Source organism: Buteo buteo, chromosome 8 (genome assembly GCF_964188355.1).
Source record: "Buteo buteo chromosome 8, bButBut1.hap1.1, whole genome shotgun sequence".
Classification (NCBI taxonomy): Eukaryota; Metazoa; Chordata; class Aves; order Accipitriformes; family Accipitridae; genus Buteo; species Buteo buteo.
In genome coordinates, this window is record NC_134178.1 from 14,755,476 (window position 1) to 14,775,286 (window position 19,811).

General features: G+C 39.1%; 2 protein-coding genes across 9 annotated transcripts in view; one reads left to right on the top strand and one right to left on the bottom strand.

Moving 5' to 3' along the window:
- TTC3 (tetratricopeptide repeat domain 3) overlaps positions 1–8,201 on the bottom strand; it is a 66,179-nt gene extending 57,978 nt beyond the window's left edge. For 5 of the 6 annotated variants that reach the window (XM_075033713.1, XM_075033715.1, XM_075033712.1 and 2 more), the window contains exons 1-6: positions 8,114–8,201; positions 7,122–7,207; positions 4,096–4,141; positions 2,272–2,404; positions 1,766–1,853; positions 453–506 (exon numbers count right to left, since the gene is read on the bottom strand). In XM_075033713.1, coding sequence (XP_074889814.1) covers positions 453–506; positions 1,766–1,853; positions 2,272–2,404; positions 4,096–4,141; positions 7,122–7,196 — 396 coding nt within the window. In that variant the 5' untranslated portion in view covers positions 7,197–7,207; positions 8,114–8,201. The remainder of the gene's footprint in view (positions 1–452; positions 507–1,765; positions 1,854–2,271; positions 2,405–4,095; positions 4,142–7,121; positions 7,208–8,113) is intronic. The other variant, XM_075033711.1, reaches the window with a different exon arrangement.
- Positions 8,202–8,385: 184 nt separating this feature from the next.
- Positions 8,386–12,976, top strand: PIGP (phosphatidylinositol glycan anchor biosynthesis class P). 3 transcript variants are annotated; one of them, XM_075033703.1, is made up of 5 exons: positions 8,386–8,445; positions 8,878–8,978; positions 10,220–10,292; positions 10,818–10,936; positions 12,343–12,976. In XM_075033703.1, exons 2-5 carry the CDS (start codon positions 8,897–8,899, stop codon positions 12,471–12,473), a joined length of 405 nt encoding a protein of 134 aa, XP_074889804.1. In that variant the 5' UTR covers positions 8,386–8,445; positions 8,878–8,896; the 3' UTR covers positions 12,474–12,976. The 3 variants fall into 3 exon arrangements, with proteins under 3 accessions (XP_074889804.1, XP_074889806.1, XP_074889805.1); XM_075033705.1 differs by having other exon boundaries at positions 8,439–8,538; XM_075033704.1 differs by lacking the exon at positions 8,386–8,445 and having other exon boundaries at positions 8,557–8,978.
- Positions 12,977–19,811: the final 6,835 nt, after the last annotated feature.

The following is a 19,811-nucleotide window of genomic DNA, read 5'->3' on the forward strand; positions in this document are numbered from 1 at the left end:
ATCGAGACATCTCAAAGGAATAAGCCTTCAACAAGAAATGGCATATCTGCACACAACCAACAAGGAAAGCCACCAGCAGGTACCAAAGTGGATACCGGAGGGCTGGCCTGGGCTCCAGCTGCACAACCTAAACTCACCCAACCACGCTGCAGTAGCAACCTCCAAGAGAAACCATTTATTTTCAGCATGTGAACTACCTCCAAAGTTCTCACTCATCTTGTTCTTCTTACACAGACAATATTTATTTCACAGTTCCTGTCACACCCAGATTTCATTTTGTGTCTCAGGCTGGCAACAACTGGCAACTCCAGTCCTATATACTACATACTCCAAAAACTACAGACTTGATTTATTTATGCAAGCATTTTAAAGTTTTAGATATTTATACAAATATTTTATTTCTATTCACACATAAAGAAGTATTCCTATTAAAAACAATTCAAGAAACTTACATTTTCTATTCTGCTGCCAATTCTCAGTATGCCACCAATAAAAGGTGGAACGTTCTGGAAGAGAGATAGAACACAAATAAAAATCAAGTTATTAAGATCAATAAGTTTAATTTCTATCTGCTCAGATTCAACCCAGTAACATCTTCTGTTCTGCTTGAATACAGCATCATTTGGACAGTTGCTCTGGTCCATTTCAAAGTTTCAGGAAATACTCTTGTATTCAGTAGCAAATCCCCTACTATTTTTGTTGAAAAATAAATAAATGTTGATGTTGAAATAGAGAATGCATGGATGCTGTGACATCTGGTTAGGAAAGGCAGCCACTTTAACCGCTTCTGTGGTTATCTACATACCAAAGAACCAGTTGATACATCCAATGAAAACCATCCAAAACAACAGTACTTCCTCTCCTGAGATCTTCTGCTCCTCCAAATGAATTTTACTATTGGATATACAATCTTTTACATGGAGAAGGAGATACAGGCTGAGGAAGTAAGAAGAGGGAAGCAGAGGTAAACAGGGAGGTGGGAATATATACAGACCCTCTCGTATAAAGATTGAATGGGAGACTACCAGAGGAGGAAACAGCACAAAGAAACCAGCACATGAGGCAAAATGGAAAAACTGCAGGGACATCCTAAAGTACAAGAAGGAGAAAATAGAGCACTAGGATAGCCTGAAGGAGGAAGCCGCAAAAAGAGCATAAGGAAGTATGAATCCACAAGATCAATATAGTACATGAATACCTAATCACAGAAAGTCATACAACGGTAAGGTGGACTGGAAAAATGTAGCTTGGGGTTAAGCACAGAATTTCAACATATGAATTTTTTTTAAAATGTGTCATACCTAAATAAAAAAAAACAAACTCTTCCCTTCAGCTGCTGAGAACATTTCTTTTATCATTCCCTCCTCTGCACTGTTATGTTTCTGGTTTAAGTCAGCAACAGTAGCAAATTTTAAATACCATTTGTTGAATGACGGAAAAATAATAGAGGAGAAAAAATGTGTAACTTGTTCATCCATGAATGGTGCTGTTTTTCTTACTTATATGACACTCTTTCTTAGCAATTTACAAGGGCCCCAGTCAACTAAACTACTGAGTCTGCAAATATTTAGTAAGTTATCCCAACTGTAATAAAGCCTATGACACACTTTCTTTCTAGAAACCTGCAACTCAACTATCAGACATTTTATTCACTCCAGCAAAAGGAAATATCTAATTTAAGATATAATCCCAAGCTACATAAGGTACAGATTTAATTAACCTTTTATACTTAAAAACTTACACAAAGTTAAAATATAGTACTTACAACAACTTTTTTAATTAAATCAACAAGGTCTTCCAAAACCTCTAAATCACAAAGTCTCTTCCAATTCCGGTCTAAAATCTGTGAACTGCTTAAAAACAGAAAGTTATTATTTAGAAAAATAACACTGTGTTACATGGTCTTAATTACTAATATTTACAGTAATTAGATCTAACCAAGAGTGTGGTTACAAACTCAAATCAAGCCCTTCAGAGGAGGCAAAGGAAAAAAAAAAGAGCCGCAAAGTCTTTGGTACTTTTGAAATAAAGGTCATCCATTTAAGTACTTAAATACACTCTTAGATTCCAAACTTCAGAAACCTATACTTAATATTTTCTTCTGTATATTCAAGAATTCTGCCTTCTGACCTTAACTAACTTAGCCCATTGGTAAAAACATTCCTGCAGACAGTTTAACCACTACTGAAAGTATACAGTGATCTTTCACAGGTAATAAAAAAAAAATAAATTAAAGGCTGATGAAATCACTTTAAGAATATGATTACTTACCTCCAATCAGCTACCAAAGAATTACTTTCACTTTTGAAGAGAAGAGGCCAAAAGATGCGTATTTTAATAACGTTGCAATATTCTCTTAATGTGTCAACCGGCTGACTGCACCATACTTCACAGGGATCAACATCTTCAAAAAAAAAACAGTTAGGAATTAGACTACACAGTTCAGGCATTACAAGTAATCAAAGTCCAAATAAACATTCAAAAACATCAGTTATTTCCATATTTCCATTGTAGTCCTAACTACTATCTAACCAAAACAAGAAAACTTGAACACTCTACATCTGGCAACTTGAGGTTTTTTATAAATTGAACGGGGAGAGGAAACTTATATGGAGGTAATAATAGGGACCTGCTAGCAGGCTTACATTCCCTGCTTAAGGAATTCTCTGTGTTAAACATATCTGTTGTATTGATATAATACATTTTAAAAGAATAAATGCAGCCTGCTTCTAAATGAGGACCCTAACCAGGGCTGTCAGCTGTTTAATAGCTATAAGGGATGCTATTTTCAAGATAAAACATGAGCCTCTTCTAACTGTACCCATGTAATTATTTTCTACAATAAATCCAGAGTAGTTTGGCACATAGCAACATGGTACGAAAAGATCAGCAATATTTTTCTTTTTTCTCCAGAGGCCATTATGTATGTGATGCATAGGTCTTTCAAAAATATAATATATTTCCCTCAGAGACTTTCTTTAAAAGGTAAAGATCCTTATCAGACTACTGAGGTGTGTGCTGGTTTTGGCTGGGCTAGAGTTAATTTTCTTCAGAGCAGTTTGTATGGTGCTGTGTTTTGGATTTGTGCTGGAAACAAGTGTTGGTTATTCAGGGGTGTTTTACTTATTGCTGAGCAGTGCTTACACAGAGTCAAGGCCTTTTCTGCTTCTCAGCCCACCCAACCAGCGAGTAGGCTAGGGTGCCCAAGAAGCTGGGAGGGGGACACAGCTGGGACAACTGACCCCAACTGACCCAAGGTATATTCCAGACCATATGACATCACACTCAGCATATAAAACAAGGGGAAGAAGAAAGAAGCAGGGGACATTCAGAGTTATGGCATTTTGTCTTCCCAGGTAACTGTTACACATGATGGAGTCCGGCTTTCCTGGAGATGGCTGAACACCCACCTGCTGATTGGAAGTAGTGAATGGATTCCTTGTTTTGCTTTGCTTGCGGGCCCGGCTTTTGCTTTACCTATTAAACTGTCTGTACCTCAACCCACAAGTTTTCTCACTTTTACTCTTCTGATTCTCTCCCCCATTCCACCGGGGGGTGGAGCGAGCGAGCGGCTGTGTGGCACTTAGTTGCTGGCTGGGGTTAAACCACGACAAGGTGGCATCAAGTACTCTCAGAACAGAAGCAGAATTTTCTGAGAGTCTGAATACATGCAAAAATTTATTTTACATAGCTGGCTGTGTTCATCCGAGTTTCCTACACATTACAAGTTACCATTTGTTGAATGTGTCTTTAGACCTATACAGCTAAAACATAGCTACAAATAAAACACAGGTAATGAACACAAGCCTGAGATTTACTCCATCTTCACAACATTAACTGACTGCCTATATGTACATATTATTGACTATTTACACTGTTCTCACAAATGTATAGCAGTCTTCCGCACATTACATTAGGACAAAAAGATGAGAATTCTTTCAGTGAAAAAGAACATATCAATGCTTCTGCTCAGAAATAATAATTTTCTACTTATTCAGACAAAATAAGGAAAAAAGTGAAATAGCAATCAAAAGATCCAAACACAGCACAAAAAGTGTATTTGTAAGTTATGTAATATTCATTTAGTTTACATACCTGTTTTAGGCTTATGCAGTGATTGCTGTACAAACACTCCATGACCCTAAAGACAAACATATTTTTTAACATTGCACATCTTGCAAATGTGTTACACTAATCATAAGCAATGATTGCTGAACTGTTTCTAAATATTAAACCAATATAAACTGTTTACATCAAGGCAAGGAAGGGACGGAAGTCATTTTTATGTTCTGTCACCAATTCCTTTCCTCAAGAAAAGGTAGTTATTGAACATATTTAGACCAGTATAAAAGATGGTTATGGCTATGTCTTCATAAGCAAGCAGCATGATCAAGGAGGAAACAAATCTATAAAGCAAAGCATTTGGTAATGAGCAGTCTACTTTCACATTATATGCTTTTCAAGGAGTTGTAGTTTGCATTGGTTCAAATCTAGTTCCATAGATTGAGCATCCATTCATGGTTGATGCATGTTACCTATACTCTTAAAAGCATCTTCTAGTGTCATCCCCAATGAATCCTACTAGCACACTCCAAGACCTCTTCATAACGTAAGCCAAAACATGAAAGACAGGACAATTGGGATATTTGCTTCAAAAGCATTCTCGTGACCCAAACTAAAATACTAATGCAGACACGTTAATTAACAAAATTAATTAATAATTAACTAAAACTATTTAGTTAACTATTATCAACTAAAATACTCATGCATACACCATGGACCTAGACAGGAAAATTATTTCTATTTACCTACTCATTCTGAACAGTGTTTTTTATAAAATGTTAATAATGGTCATTCAATGCTTACCAGCATCTTGTTATCTTCTAAGACCAATCTGAGGCAGGTGAATACCCCATGCTTTTTCCCCCCATACAATTCCCCCAAGAATAAAATACTACTGGTATTCCCCATTATCCCACATGTTTCTGCACTTCTGACAATGGTTTTCTAAGGAAAACAAGGAAACTTAAAAGTCTCCAACATTTTGCACTACCAAACAAGAAACCCCTTTGGATCCAATCTATAAGTCACATCGAGCACAGCCAAAAAGGAAACAAAAACAAACATGGGAAAAAAGCATGTTTACTAGAGTTAACACAACGATTTAGTTGCTGTCTTAAGAAAAAAAAGTTTACTGGCATAGCCATTAAAAAAATGTCCATAGATTAATAGTTACGAACGGATGGGAAAACTTTTACTAGTTTAAACAATATATTAAAACGCACTAGACTAGTATTCTAAAAATTAATAATTCAAAAGCGGGTACTAGGCAGCAATATAATGTTCAAGAATACCTAAGGAAACATGTTAAGATGACAACACAGGTTTTCAAAAAATAATAATTAAGTTTTGACAGTTAGTGCATGTATATTTAAACACATATATATCAAAATAAGTAGAGTGGTTGATTTACTACTTCATAGCAGCATACTGTATCAACACTTTAATGGGTTTAAAACACAGTATTCCATACGAGTCCCTCAAGCTGAAGAATAAATAACTTTCTTGAGTTTTACAGATCCCTACAAAGTCTATTATTTTAGCAAACATTATATATGTGTCATTTAATAAATACTACGTATCATGTCTGTGTATTGATGCATTATCCTTTCAAAAGAAATGCAAAGCTATTTCTGCCTATGACTGGAGAACAGTATAAAAACAAACAAATTACCAACTTTATGAAGTTTCTTTAACAGACCTTTATTCTTTCAGTGGCAGACTTTCTGGAAATACTAGCATGCTGTGCAATGATGACTTACTAACTTGACTAAGGTGATGACAAGCAATTATGTGATTCCACTCGAAGTAGCATTTCTGAACTATTACAACATTACATGTAAATCAAGGCTTACTCTCAAAAATAAATAACATCAACATATTTAACAGACAAGGACACTCAATAACAAAGAGGAACAAAATTAACTATTATTTCAAAATCAGTTAATCTTGAAAAATTACCGAACGTCTCCTTCACTCCAGTTGTGCATTTTGCTACAATATTTTAAAACAAAACAAACCACACACACCCCCCACATACATATCCCCTCTATACATCAAGCCCAAGGTGGTATTCCCACCAAAGCAAACTTGAAAACCAAGATTTAGCACTTGCACAGAATCAAGGGCTTGCTTTCCATAGCACGGCACACACACCACCTTAAGAGATAAAATGTCTAGTATCTTAGGCTAACACAGCTGTTAAAGTACTTCATTTTGTCCACAGCTTAAAAAAAGATAATCTTTATTGATGTCAACAATTTCCAATGAGACTCACTACTCTACTGGTAATGGTCCCTTATAAAGATACAGCTGTACAAATAAGAAATTCAATTTACCTGTACTTTTTATTTCTGCATGGGAAGAAGAACAGTAGGCCAGCTTGTTTGTATTTCGCAGCAGCGACACTTAGAATAACTAACTCACAACTGAACTCTCCAAGCAGCAGAAAGATTAACTACCACAGTGTTTTCTAAGATTCCTTAAGCATAGCAAGAAGGGGAAAATAAGAGTCAAGGCAAGCATTCTTGGAAGTACTAAAACAGAAGAGTGCTACAGTTTATTCAATAAAAAGAACAACTAAATAAGTAAAGGCCTTATTGGGCACAAAGAACTAGAAAAAAATTGTAAGAGATGACAAGAACAAAGAATGGGTGAATGCTCTGCAGTTAATTTGCAGAGTTGAATTTACATGAACTAAGTTGCAATGGCTTTGCAATTAAAGGAACTGAATCTGTCATTCTGAGGTATATCATCCCAAGTATGGCCTGGATACATGGCCAACAGGTTGGCCAAGTTCTGCCAATAGGACCTATGCATCACTGTCTATTTTTACACAGTTGTATATGCATTCAGGAAAACCTGCTTGATAAGAGGATACACAGTTTCTATGCTCTACCCCAATTTAGTATTTCTGCAAGTGAGTAACACACAGTGGTATAAGGTACCTTTGCATCAGTTTGAATTAATCAACATTAGCAATTACTCTGTAGATCAAATCTGGGTATAAACCCCACTGGAACATCTTGCAAAGTTTTTCATCTAGTTTCAAACCTACTTACCAATTCACAGCAAGATTTATCACCAGCATAAAAAGCCAAGGCTGCAAACTCGGATTCGGCTATAGGTTCAGCCATGGTACATGATCCTGAAAGAAAAGGATTACGAGAAATACACGAGGGGAAGGCAAGAGGCAAATAACATGCACTTTGCAGGACTTAAAATGATCACAACATTAAATTACACTTTGCAAGAGTTTTGCGGAAGACACGTGTTCTTATTTTTACATAGCACAGGTTAACATTGATTTGCGGAAGACACGTGTTCTTATTTTTACATAGCACAGGTTAACATTGAAAACAGCAACCTAAAGCATCAGTTAAAAGCTAGTTAAATCGATTAACTAACTGTTCAAAGGCCCCGACGCCTGACAGTACTCCAGCACGCTACCTCACACCTGAGAGGCAGGGGAGGGAAGGGCAGTTCCTACCAGCCGGGTCAGGGGCAGCCTCTCAGGAACTATTGCCACATCCCGGGCGAGCGGAGTCGGGCACCCCTCCCGCTCCGCCGGGCAGCCCCGTCTGACAGAACCAGCGGCGCAGCCCCCGCCCAGGCCGCGCGTCCCCTCTCCCGCCCGACGGCTGGCCCGGCAGCGCCCGTCCTGTCCCGTCCCGTCCCGACAGCTCCGCCAGAGGCGGCGAGGCGGGGGCCGGCCGGGCTCCCCACCGCCGTTAGACCCCGGAAGCCCCGAGGCTTCCCACTGACGTGTCGTTTCCCGCCGGGACAGCCCTGCCCGTGGCCGGTCCTCCCCGCGGCAAAGAGCTCCAGCAAACCGGGGGGGCTCCGCCACGGCTCCCGTGGACGACAGCACCGGTGTCCGCCCCAGACGGACCGGACCGGGCCGGGCCCGGCGTCACCCTGTCGGGGGCTCCGGAGAGACGGGCGTCACCCTCCCAGAGCCAGCCCCACCAGCGGAGGGGGGTCACCAGCCCGGCGAGGTACAGGGAGAGGGGAGCGCCGGCCGCCCCAGCGCCCGCCAGCTTCCCTCACTCACCAGCCGCCGCCTCAGCCCGCCGCGCTCCCCTCCGGCTCCACAGGGCACAGGGCCGAGGCGACTCCCGCACGTCCCCCCCCAGCGAGCCCCTCCCGCCGCGCGCGCCAGCTGCCCCGCCCAGCCGGGCCCCTGCTACTGGCTAGTTACAGCCTGACGTCAAGGGAACGAGCCAACGCGCGGCCAGCAGCCGGCGGTCCCCGCCTGCCGCGAACCCGCCGGCTCTGCGCATGCGCCCGCTGCCCGGGGGGGGGGGCCCGCAGCCAGTGAGGACGGGCGGGGGTTCTCTGACTGCGCATGTGCGAGAGGCGGCGCGGCGGGGAGGCGGACGCGCGGTACCGGGGGGTTAGGGAGCGCGGCTGGGTGCCTCCGCCTTCCTCCTCCTCCTCCTCCTCCTCCTCCTCCTCCTGCTGCGGAGGGTGTCCTGGGTGTGGTTTCCTCCCCTAGACAGGCCGTGACCCCGAAAAGAAGGCGGCAGGGCGGCTTCGCCGGGCGGGGCGGGGGGTCGGTAGCACCGCGGTTCCTGTGGGTTCCTTGAGGGTGCCGCCTGGCAGGCGCATGCGCGTGTCACTCCGCTCCCCCCCCCCCCCCCAACCCCGGGGCTGAGGGGACGGGGGCGCGCGCGTGGGCTGGGGGGCAAAACGGGCTGCGTGTGCGGTGTGGCGTCCCGCACCCACCGACAACGGGCGTGTTCTGAGAGGAAATTACCGGGAAACCTCTAACAGCTTCTTACCGTGTTCCGCTCCCCGCCCCCCCCCCCCCCGAAGTTAAAGGGAAGAGACCAGCATGGTTGAAAACTCTCCAGCCCCGTTGCCAGAAAGGGCAATATATGGATTTGCTCTTTTTTTAGGATCGTGGTTTGGCTTTAGTAAGTATACCGGGTACTGAATACTTAACCGAAAAGTGTTTTGCTTTGCTTACGGGACAAATGTAATTCCGGTAAGACCATCTGAAAAGGATCAAAATTGTATTGCACCGCTTATTGTAAGGGCGCATGATGAAGGACTAAGTGAACATTACTTGCCAGAGCTGTCAGTTGTTATAAAGATCTGCCATTGCCTTCTGTGATTTCCTCGTGTTTTGTCCGTCTTTAACCTTATTATGGGGTCTTTAATAGTATTATGGAGTCAAATTAGTTAAAAAATAATCTGCATTCTCATTTTAGTAACTTTCTTACTTGAATTGCATACATTGTCACTATTCAGTAACCATTGTAGGTAGTAGTCCTGCAACCTTCCCCACCCAAATGCTGAAAAACAAAATTACGTCAGTATGGTCAACAGCAGTGGAAAGTGGTGAGGGTTATACCAGCATTTCTTTGCCGGTGTGACAGGTGCTTTAGCATTTCACTGGGCATATCTTGCATGCCCACCCAGCACCAAAGCTTAAGAGGATGAGAACACTTTTTCAACACAGAAATAGTGCTGCAAATACACTGTAGTCAAATAATAAACCAGGATCCTACTGTAAGTCTTTCTCGCCCCTAGGAAGTAAGTAGAAATGAAAGTAAGTTGGTGTCTGTTCCTCTCACAGGAAGCCACTGCCATTCTGTAACTTGGGTCACCGTTTGGCTACTAAACTGTTCCCATCAAGTTTTGTTAAACCTTTGTCTCGATTTGTTGTTAGAGAGCAAAATTTCTCAGTACTGGTTTTGTTGACGTGAAAATTATGAACTTGCCAAGAATCAGAAAGTATTTCCAGTAACTCTTTCTGAACAGTTGCATCCAAGCACTGCAATTCGACCAACTTTTCTTTTAACCAGATGACCCACTGTGCGATCATTTTCTGCTTAAATATTTTCTACATTCAGAGTCATTTGGCATCCTTTTACTGAGGGTTTTTTTGTTCTGCAGTTCAACAAGAAATTCTTGTCCGTCTGCATAGGAAATCAGAACCTAAACGTTAAAGGAAATAGAAAAATAGTATCATTGGGCAGGTTTTGTGTCCAAGAGGCATATTCTACAATGTTTTGGTAGAGCTATTCTGATTTAAATACTTTAAAAGCAAAATATTGTCTCAGCATGTATCAGTAGGGAAGTTTTGCTCTAAAACTTAGGAAGGAAGTCTAAAACAGTTGTACTATTATGACTTTTTAATTCTTTTGTGCAGTGTTATATCTTATCTGGGCATATGTTCCCGAGACTTGGCTGTTCTCATTGGGACTAACATACTGGCCTCAAAAGTAAGTTCAGCCAGTTAAACTCTTTAGCCTGAGTATGTGTAAGTATAGGACACCCTTAATTATTTTCAAATAAAACTTATTTTTAAATAGTGGCCTTGTATCTAATCCAGCTTTTCCTGATGATAAAGGACTGTAATTTTTGTGAAGCATTTTTTTTGTGTAGATAAGTAGCCATGATGAAAATTTTTCATTGTGTAATGAAAGAAATAGTATTTGAATGTTTTATGATAAATTTGACATTTTATTTTCAGGAAGTTTGCCGATGAAAATATAGCAAACTTTAAACCATAATTAAAAAAATCAAAACCTTCTGTAAGGAATCTCTTTGACAGTTCATACCAAACTACCTACAGTGACTCTGCAGTCAGTAATTTTGGGAGAAACCAGGGCCCATATTCAGAGGTGGTGTTTCTTTTCCTCTTGGCTAAGTTTGTGCTAGATACAGCAACAACCACTATATTAAAACTGTTATATCATTAGGCATTTGTTATTATGATATGTAAATTTTAAAATCTTTTTCCTCAGATACTGGGCAGTTGCTTTGCCAGCGTACCTACTAGTTGCTATAGGAATTGGTTATATATTACTTTTCGGTATTAACATGATGAGTACAGCTCCACTTAACTCCACACATACCATTACAGGTAATTTTATTGGTGGTTTTTTTTTAAGATTTTGATACTTAACTGATAATTTCTGTAAATAGATCTATGTAGCCATATATAATATGAATCAAATTTTAAGCCTTTAAATATTTTTATCTAGAAAAGGAGTTCTCGGAGGTACTGAAGTACTAGCGTGAAAAGATAGCCACAAGCCTGACTCTTCCCTCTTTGCCGTCTTATGGCAGTGGTTTCCAACTAGTAGAGTGTACTTTTTTAGTAAAATAGACCACATTAGAGGAACAGGGGTTAAGCATATAAAGATCCCCCAAGCATGCACCTTGCATTACAAACCAGTGAAGAGTGTCATGGGAAGAAGGAGGTGAGTACCTGCCTGGCAGTGGCAGAAGTGGAAAGGCATGCAGGAGTCAAGGTGTTGCAAAGGAGGATGTTGCAGTATTGAGGCCTGATCAGGTATGTTAGTGATTCCCTATCTAAAAAAGCTGTTCTTCAGTTTTTCTCTCAACTTTTGCGTAGCCTTTACTCCTGCCAAGGAGACATGTTCTAGGCATTCACAATATTCTCCAGGCAGCTACATCGTCCTCCATGTGAGGAATTCCACCACTATTTGCAGGGGGCCATTTTTGTTACAAAAAGTGCAGACTGTAAACTTTGGCAAGAAGGTTACCTATTGCTAAAAGACTGCTGAAGTTGTATCATTTTAACAAACTATGTACATAGTATTACATTACACTGAGCTGCTAAGGAAAAAAAATCAATCAAGGCTGTAGTTCAAATGCATTACTCCAGTGCTTCTGTCAAGAACTGCCATTTAGTCATCCCTGTGTTCCTGGCCACTCATTCACACTCATGTCACTCTCTCATTTGGTGTCAACCAAAGAGTTTGTGTGGCTGTATGGCAGGTGGGATGGGGGACCTACTCTGTTTGAAAAACAACTATACTTGAAAATTTTCTTTTACAGAGGGAGCAGTTCCATAATTGTGTTCAAAGTGCACCTGTAAAAATGTTTATGCTGTTACAGGAATGGGCGCTGTGTGGTGATGGGAACAAGCAGCCAAGATAAAGGGAGGGTGGACAGGATCTCTCAGCAGAAATCCTGGTACAAAGTGTTCAAACTACAGACTGAGCTATTCACTGTGGGGTTTTTTTATTTGTTCTTTTTATCTTTGGGTAGTTATGATTTAATGGCATACAGCATCTTAAGCAAAGTCCCAGGCAGTGATTTCAGCAGGAGGGTAGGGTTGATTTCTTCAGGGGCTCTACTAATATATGTTCATGTAAAGCATTTCTGATGACCGTCTCATTATACCTCAGCAAGACGGGGTTTTCAGCATCCCTTATAGTTGCTAAATTTATACAGTGTTGCATATTGTTCTTGAAAGAAAAAAATCTTTACTACATGAAATGTTCTCGTTGTCTCTTGTAGATAACTATGCAAAAAAGCAGCAACAGAAGAAATTTCAAGAAGAAGCAATTCCGGCATTGAGGGATATTCCCATCAGTGAAGTAAACAGAATGTTTTTCCTTCCTGAAAAAGGAATCTGCAATAGCAGATAGTCATTATTAATATCTGTTTGAATAAAGGATTAGTAGAAGTGTTATGTAAGGAAAATCAAAACCTCTCCAAGCTAAAAAAAAACTTCTTTCTGCTTGTAGAACAAAGCTGCTTTTTTTTCTGAATGTCTAACTAAATTTATGTTAACACATTTCATTGAGATGCCTTGATTTTATTTATTATGCATGCATCTTGATAACCTGCATTTGTATGAGAATTATGCCACATGAATTTATCTAACCATTCTTCTGAGTTTAAAATAGCATTCTATTACTTGTAGATTTCTGCTTGTAATTTTTCTCTAAGAGTGAAAGAAATAGTTTTGGACATAGATTAATTCTATTTCCCTTTGAATTCAGGGAGAGAAAATATGTTCCACTAGTCAAATGCTTAAGGATTTTTTTTTCTAACAAGTTATGTTAATTTGAAGTGTTTACTTTGTAAATACACAGGTTTTGTTTGTAAATATTAATAAAATGTAGCTAATTTTTACTTGTTAAAATTAGCCCATTTTTCTGTGGTTCTATGATATTTGTCCTGGATAAAGGTGTATAGTGGTCCATTTTTCTTTATGCAATTCTTTACTCTGCAGAATATGTTGATTCGCACCCCCACCCCAAATTGGTGGGCTTATTGAAATATCAAGATTACCAGAAATAAGGAAGGTGGGTTGTGAAGATTTCCTGAAACAAGTCTTGAAATGACTTTTTTTTTAACCATTCTTAAGAATACTGAAAACTAGGTTCAAGGAAATTTCTGGAAATACAGGAACCAACAGGTCCATCTTATTATAGTCTAGGTTATAGCACAAAGCACAGTAACTTGTTATGGTGATGGTTCAGAGGTTTCTTAAACAGTGAATTTTCTCTCATCTATGCGTTACTGAGCAGAGACACAATTTTTATTTCCTTCCAAGAGTCACAAACCCAGTTATCTTCAGTAGTCAAGGTTATTTAGTATGGTTATAAAGACCAGTGAGTGAAGCCTCATTATTGTTTGTTAGGTCTATAGGCCAACTTCTGACCAGCAGAGAATTCAGTTCAAAACATCACTATTTAATTCCCCAAATTTCTTATTATCTTTTAAATTTGTGTGAAGAATTGTGTGCCAGTTCTTTAGAAATCAGTCAAAACAACCATCAGTTGCTGTGGGAAGTCTTAAGACCTGGTAACAATCGATCTGATATGAATATGAAATTTGTAGTTCCATGGTCGTCTAGTCTTTAGTAGTTCGCTATTTTTTCCACCTGCATATCAAGAAAAAAAAACATGCTAGGTATTATGGGTAGGAGAAAAATACCTTCTTAATGAAGGAAAAAATGCTTTTCAACATTTCACTCTAAAATAATAGATTTTATGTATATTGTTGTTTGGGGGCATTTCATAAGAATGCACATTTGTACCTAAGCTTAATGACCGTAAATTAGTACAATGTCTATTTGTTTGATAGTTGTAGACTTCTTTGTGAAGTTTTGTTTTTTTAGTTTGCCCCCCGTTGCTACTATTTCCCCCTTCTGCCACGATTTAGCCCTTCTATTAATTTTAATTTACGTGCTCAAACACCCATACATAGGGTGAATTCAAAATTTTATGATCAACAGACATGAAGATCTATTTACTCTTTTGTCAATTCTCTAATCACTGAAGACATTGTAGACACTAAAGTATTGACTGTAATCTTTTTTTTCTGTGTAATTTCTACCTGTGTTCTATGTTCCTTTTGCTTTCTGAGAAAGCAATTTCGTTTTTAATTCTAAGTTGACAAAAAGTGAAGGCCAGGTTTCTGGTATTATTTGATGTAAGGATTAATTTAGTCCCTTGTTAAGGATACCCAAATCCCTTCAGGATAAAGAAAAGCTACTGGAAAAATGCCCTCAAGCCCTGAAAGCACACAAATTAAAGGACTGTAAACCTTGGACAAAGATTGTATCAGTGATGAATCTGCCATTTCATTTAACTGCAGACCTCACAATTATGGGAAAACTAACAGAGGCACCTAAGTGAGTAGGCAAACTGGGGCCATTTGTTTAAGTAAAACTTGCAGGCATGAAACTCAGTCTTTGCTTTCTGTCACTACTGTGTAGCGGTGCTTCAAAGACACTGTAGTGACCTTTTTTTCAACTTAGGAGTAATGTTTGACACTTCAGAAATTGCCTCTGTAATCAAAACAAAATCAGGTAACACCATGTATATGGACTAATGAATATATTGTAGGGAACTGCAGGTGTTTCATATCCATCATTTCACAGTCTTGCCTATGACTCTGATTAAGGAAAAGATACACAACTCTGCCAGCAAAGAGAAGAGAGATTCTGGCTTTTGTAACTATACAGCATACTTATAGCTATAGTTATTTAGTGAGATATAGATTTTGCCTTAGATAATATTCAGAAAAAAAGCTGAAGGGATTGAACTGTGTTGCTAGTAGTTCCTTTCTTTACAAAACATACCTGTTCAATGACCAGATATCAGGTATCCATTCTTCTTGGAGACTGAGGAAAAACTAAACAAATAAAGGCAAAAACCTAAATTTGCCCCCCTTTTCACCCTTCTGACTTATTGATGGTGTATTGTTATAGCACAACCAGTAGTAACCAGTAGAGTTAGACCAACTGCATTGTCCCTGCTGAAATAAACCAAATCATGAAACTTCAGCCTTGCTCTTTAATGCACCTTCTAGCATTCCTCTGCAGTTTTTATCATACTGGAGACTGATAGTATTTTACACATCTTGGTATAAACGTAAGTTTGAAAGACAGGTTCCCCCCAAATGGTATTTGAATGAATGTGTATGTAAACATGTCATAACAAACGTGCTGTCATGGTTTAACCCCAGCCAGCAACTAAGCACCATGCAGCTGCTGACTCACTCCCCCCACCCTCAGTGGGATGGGGGAGAGAATCGGGAAAAGAAGTAAAACTCATGGGTTGAGGTAAGAATGGTTTAATAGAACAGAAAAGAAGAAACTAATAATGATAATACTAATAAAATGACAACAGCAATAATAAAAGGATTGGAATGTACAAATGATGCGCAGGGCAATTGCTCACCACCCGCCGACCGACACCCAGCTAGTGCCCGAGCAGCGATCCCTCGCCCCCACTCCCCAGTTCCTATACTAGATGTGATGTCCCATGGTATGGAATACCCTGTCGGCCAGTTTGGGTCAGGTGTCCTGGCTGTGTCCTGTGCCAACTTCTTGTGCCCCTCCAGCTTTCTCACTGGCTGGGGATGAGAAGCTGAAAAATCCTTGACTTTAGACTAACCATTACCTAGCAACAACTGAAAACATCAGTGTTATCAACATTCTTCACATACTGACCTCAGAACATAGCACTGTACCAGCTACTAGGATGACAATCAACTCTCTCCCAGCCGAAACCAGGACAGGTGCACTGTTTCAAATGAAAAGGTTGTATGCCAAAGGAAATAATAGAGCTGTGGTTGCCAAATTTGTGTACAGGTGGTAGAGTATGTCTCTCTTCTTTCCATCTTAGCTGTAAAAGGAAGGGTAGTAATAACATAGATGATGTGTTTATGATGTTGAAGTTGAGAAATACTGAAAGAGAAACTTTGGGAATAGAGCCATTTGACTGATTTAAAAAGGGAAGCTATCTCGGATTTTGGTCTTTTGCATTGCACTGTATTGAATGCCCTAAGCTTGGAGGCCTCAGTACAAAATACGGAGTGTATGCATGTGAAGTAGCAGAAGAGCTAAATTTGTGTATCCACGTAATTTCATTTTTATTGTAAGCATTAATAGGAGTATTTTGCCACTTTAATTGAGATCAACAGGGAGCTATAGTAAAAGAGGTAAACAGTCTGTTGTGAAGTTCAAAGGTATAAAGCATCTGGAGTAAAATATGCAACCACTTATGAATAAAAAGTTAGCACAGTTTTGTCTGTGTTTGAGTTTACTGTTCCTACAGGTAGGATGACTGGAATAAGAAAAGGAAGGAAAAAGAAATGCAGGATCTCAACTGTTATTTCAGTTTGTAGGTGTGAAAGTGATGTCCTTGCAGGAAGCAATGCTGAGTGAAAAAACTTTTTTCAGCAGTAGTAAAATGGAGCTTCTTTCTCCTTGAGATATGCAGGTATACTTTTGCTGTTACCTAAAGCATTCTGAAGTGTACAGGCCATCTTAAAAATACTTTAAGCATACTATGGAATGCTGTCAGCTTGATTTGATGATCTTTAAAATAACCATTGTTTGTGATTGGGGGCAGGGAGAACAGGCTAAAAGGTGAGTAACAAATTATATCAGACTAGATTTTTTTATGGCAGAAGTTGAGATATCAGTAAGTACAAAGACCCTCTCATGTAAATCAGAAAGCTGTAATGTTAAATGTGTATACTGTTGCTGGAGGCAGTATTTCTGTAAAGTTAAAAATTGGCCCATATTGGGAGGGCTCATACCAGCCACAAAGCAGGTAGTGTGTGCCTTAAGCTTTTCTGAGAGTAGGAGCAGAGAAAATGCATGTATGTGTCAGTTCATGGTGTAGATCTCTTTCTGGTACTCTGGTTGTTGGTTGGTACACCTCTGTGCTAGGTAGTCTATAAACATTAAAAATGCAACTCTACCACCAATGACAAGTAAAGTGTATACAAGGAAAGATGGTGGTAAAGTAATACTAATAGGTTTTGTCGTTCTTTTTAGCGGGCCTTAAGATGCTGTAAGTTAAATCAGGAAAAGTTAGGCCAAAAAGATATCTTAATGAAGAGAAGAGATCATAACTGTAGAAAGAGTGAAATTTCCATCTCTGACAAAACTTAAACATGAGAATGCCGGTAACGGTGAGATAGTCTAAATAGTGTCCAACTCTTCTCCCCAGCTCCAGCTTTCTGTCCCAGGAAAGTGCAACAAATCAATGTCTTGGCTGTATGTGTAGCAATTCAGTTTTATAAGAGTGATAAGAAGCTATGAGATCTTTGCCCTAATATAGTGTTTCTTTAATACTTAATTCACATTCATGCCAAAGCTCCCACCTACAGGTACAATGAGAAACTCACCACTAAAGCTCTTTTCAAGAAGACTTCAAATACTTTGTTTTTTTACCAGGCAGTTTCTGTGGACTTCAGTTTCCTTTGTGGGTGTAAATGATAAAGTATTTCTGACTTATTTACAAAAAAATAAATTATTTTGTTTAAATATATTTTGTTCCATAATGCACCTTTTCCATGGGCACTTGAGTCTGAGTGGCTAAAATGTTTAATGCAAAGTCCTGTTTGCTGTGTACTGTTAGATTTCCAGTCAGCTCTAAAACAACTGAGATGAATGGGGGTTTTTGTATCTCTCTCTCTCTATTCAGGAATTGAACTGTATTCCAAGGAGAAAGTTTTGGAAGCATTTAGTCTTGTTCTGCCAGTTTCCTTACAGAGAGATTGCCAAAGTAAATTTTGTTGGTATGCTGTGCAGTTTATGCATCAACTTAATTCTCAGCCTTTTGCTAAAAGTAGCTGATAGATAACCCAGTCTGGAAATCATGATTATATGGAGTGTAATTAAATGGTAGGTGTTTCAGTGAATTGTGTGGATTTTGTCTCTAGAGCTCATAAAACCACTATTGTGAAGCTTGCCTTTTCTCAGTTGTAGCAATTTAGTCCTGCTACTGTTGTCATTCTCTCAGTATAAATGTAGCTTGGAAAACAAAATGTGATAGTTCTTTTTCTCTTAATCCAAATTATTACTGCATTGTATTTAGAACACTCAACAAACTTCAATGTCACGTGAGGATATACTTCCCTTGGATATATGTATCCTTCAAGACCTTGTCTTAAAAGAGCTTAGAAGTAGAATTCAAGACTGTTTTATGAACATACTTTAATTTTGATTTTTCACATGAATACATAAAATAGAAATATAAAATTGTAGATGTCTGGATACCTCTCCAGCATTCATGTACCAGTGGAACATTAACTTGTCTTTTACTACCATAATTTTAGACAATGGAAATCAAAAGGTAGTATTTGCTGGAAATTTTGCAGTTGTTGAACTACTAAGGGACATTCTGTGGAACAGAGATCCTGAGCCAACAATTTCATCTGTAAAAAGCTATGTTTCTAGTCTTGTCTTTGAAGTAGTAAGCTCGTGATAAACTCCCTATTTGGGGATGCTTTGTTATCTTTTTCCTGTAAATGATGGATGATTCTAAGGTCACTGAAAACTTAGAAAGGTCAAATTGCAGATGAAGTAACAAACCAGAACCAAAACCTGAAAGTTAACTGCAGTTGAATAACAGATGCTATATTAGTTCACTTTTAGTCTTCTCCTAATTATTAACAAACTGGTAAGGGATCACAATGTGTATTTTATTTAAGTGTGCAAATAAGGGTATGTTGACATTGTAACATGAAAAGACAGTTATTCAACAAAAAAAAAATGCTGGCTTGACGGGGAAAGGATAATACAGTTTTTGCTTACTCCAATGACTGTAGATAAGTTTTGCCAATCAGGTAAATAGTAAGTAATATCACCTTAACTAGAAAATGGAATTTGACAAATGGAATTGACAAATGGAATGTGTAGCAGAGACTGACAAATTTCATCAGTTTAGGCCAATACAATGTTGTCAAACTTCAACAGATGTGCAAGATGATTTGTTTTGGTATGTCTAACAGCCTTTGGTAAGACTGACATCCATTATCCAATCGTATTTTTCTAATAACAGTGTCTGCTCTACTGTCCTAAAGAACACATTTCTCTTAAGTTATTTTTTTCTCTTTCAGAGGTGTGGATTTAAAACAGCACTTGCTTATGTCATTAAATCTACATCTGATGCATCCCGGATGTAGCCCATTTATGATTGTTAAAATGGCTTTTTCATGGGAGACCAAAGATAAATATAGCTAAAATCCTGCCTCCAACACTGGCTAATAGTGCCTCCTATAATAGTAAGAGCACAGATGAGGTCAAGAAGCTAGTAATGTTTCCCCAACATGTTTCCCCAGCCTACAACGACGTGAAACTTCTGAGCCAGATGTTGTATCTTTGTATTTTTCTTATGAAAATCTTTCATTTACCTTTTGTAAGTAGGTAAAGTCTTAGTTTCAACACCATCACAGCATAATCACAAGTTAAGTGCTTCCTTTTGTTTTAAACTCGCTGCTCACTATTTTCATTTGATGTTTGAGCATTCTCCACCATCTCCAAGCCACTCAAGATATTAAAGACTATGTTTATATAGAACTGAAAAGTTCTGATCTGTTTTGTTGTTTGTGTAATGTATAGACTTGATCATCCTTCCCCCCGCCTCTCTCTTTATTGCATTCATGCCCAGTATAAATATAATCTTCTAGGATACAGCAGACTTATGGCTTGCATTCTGGGTAATCGATCTCCA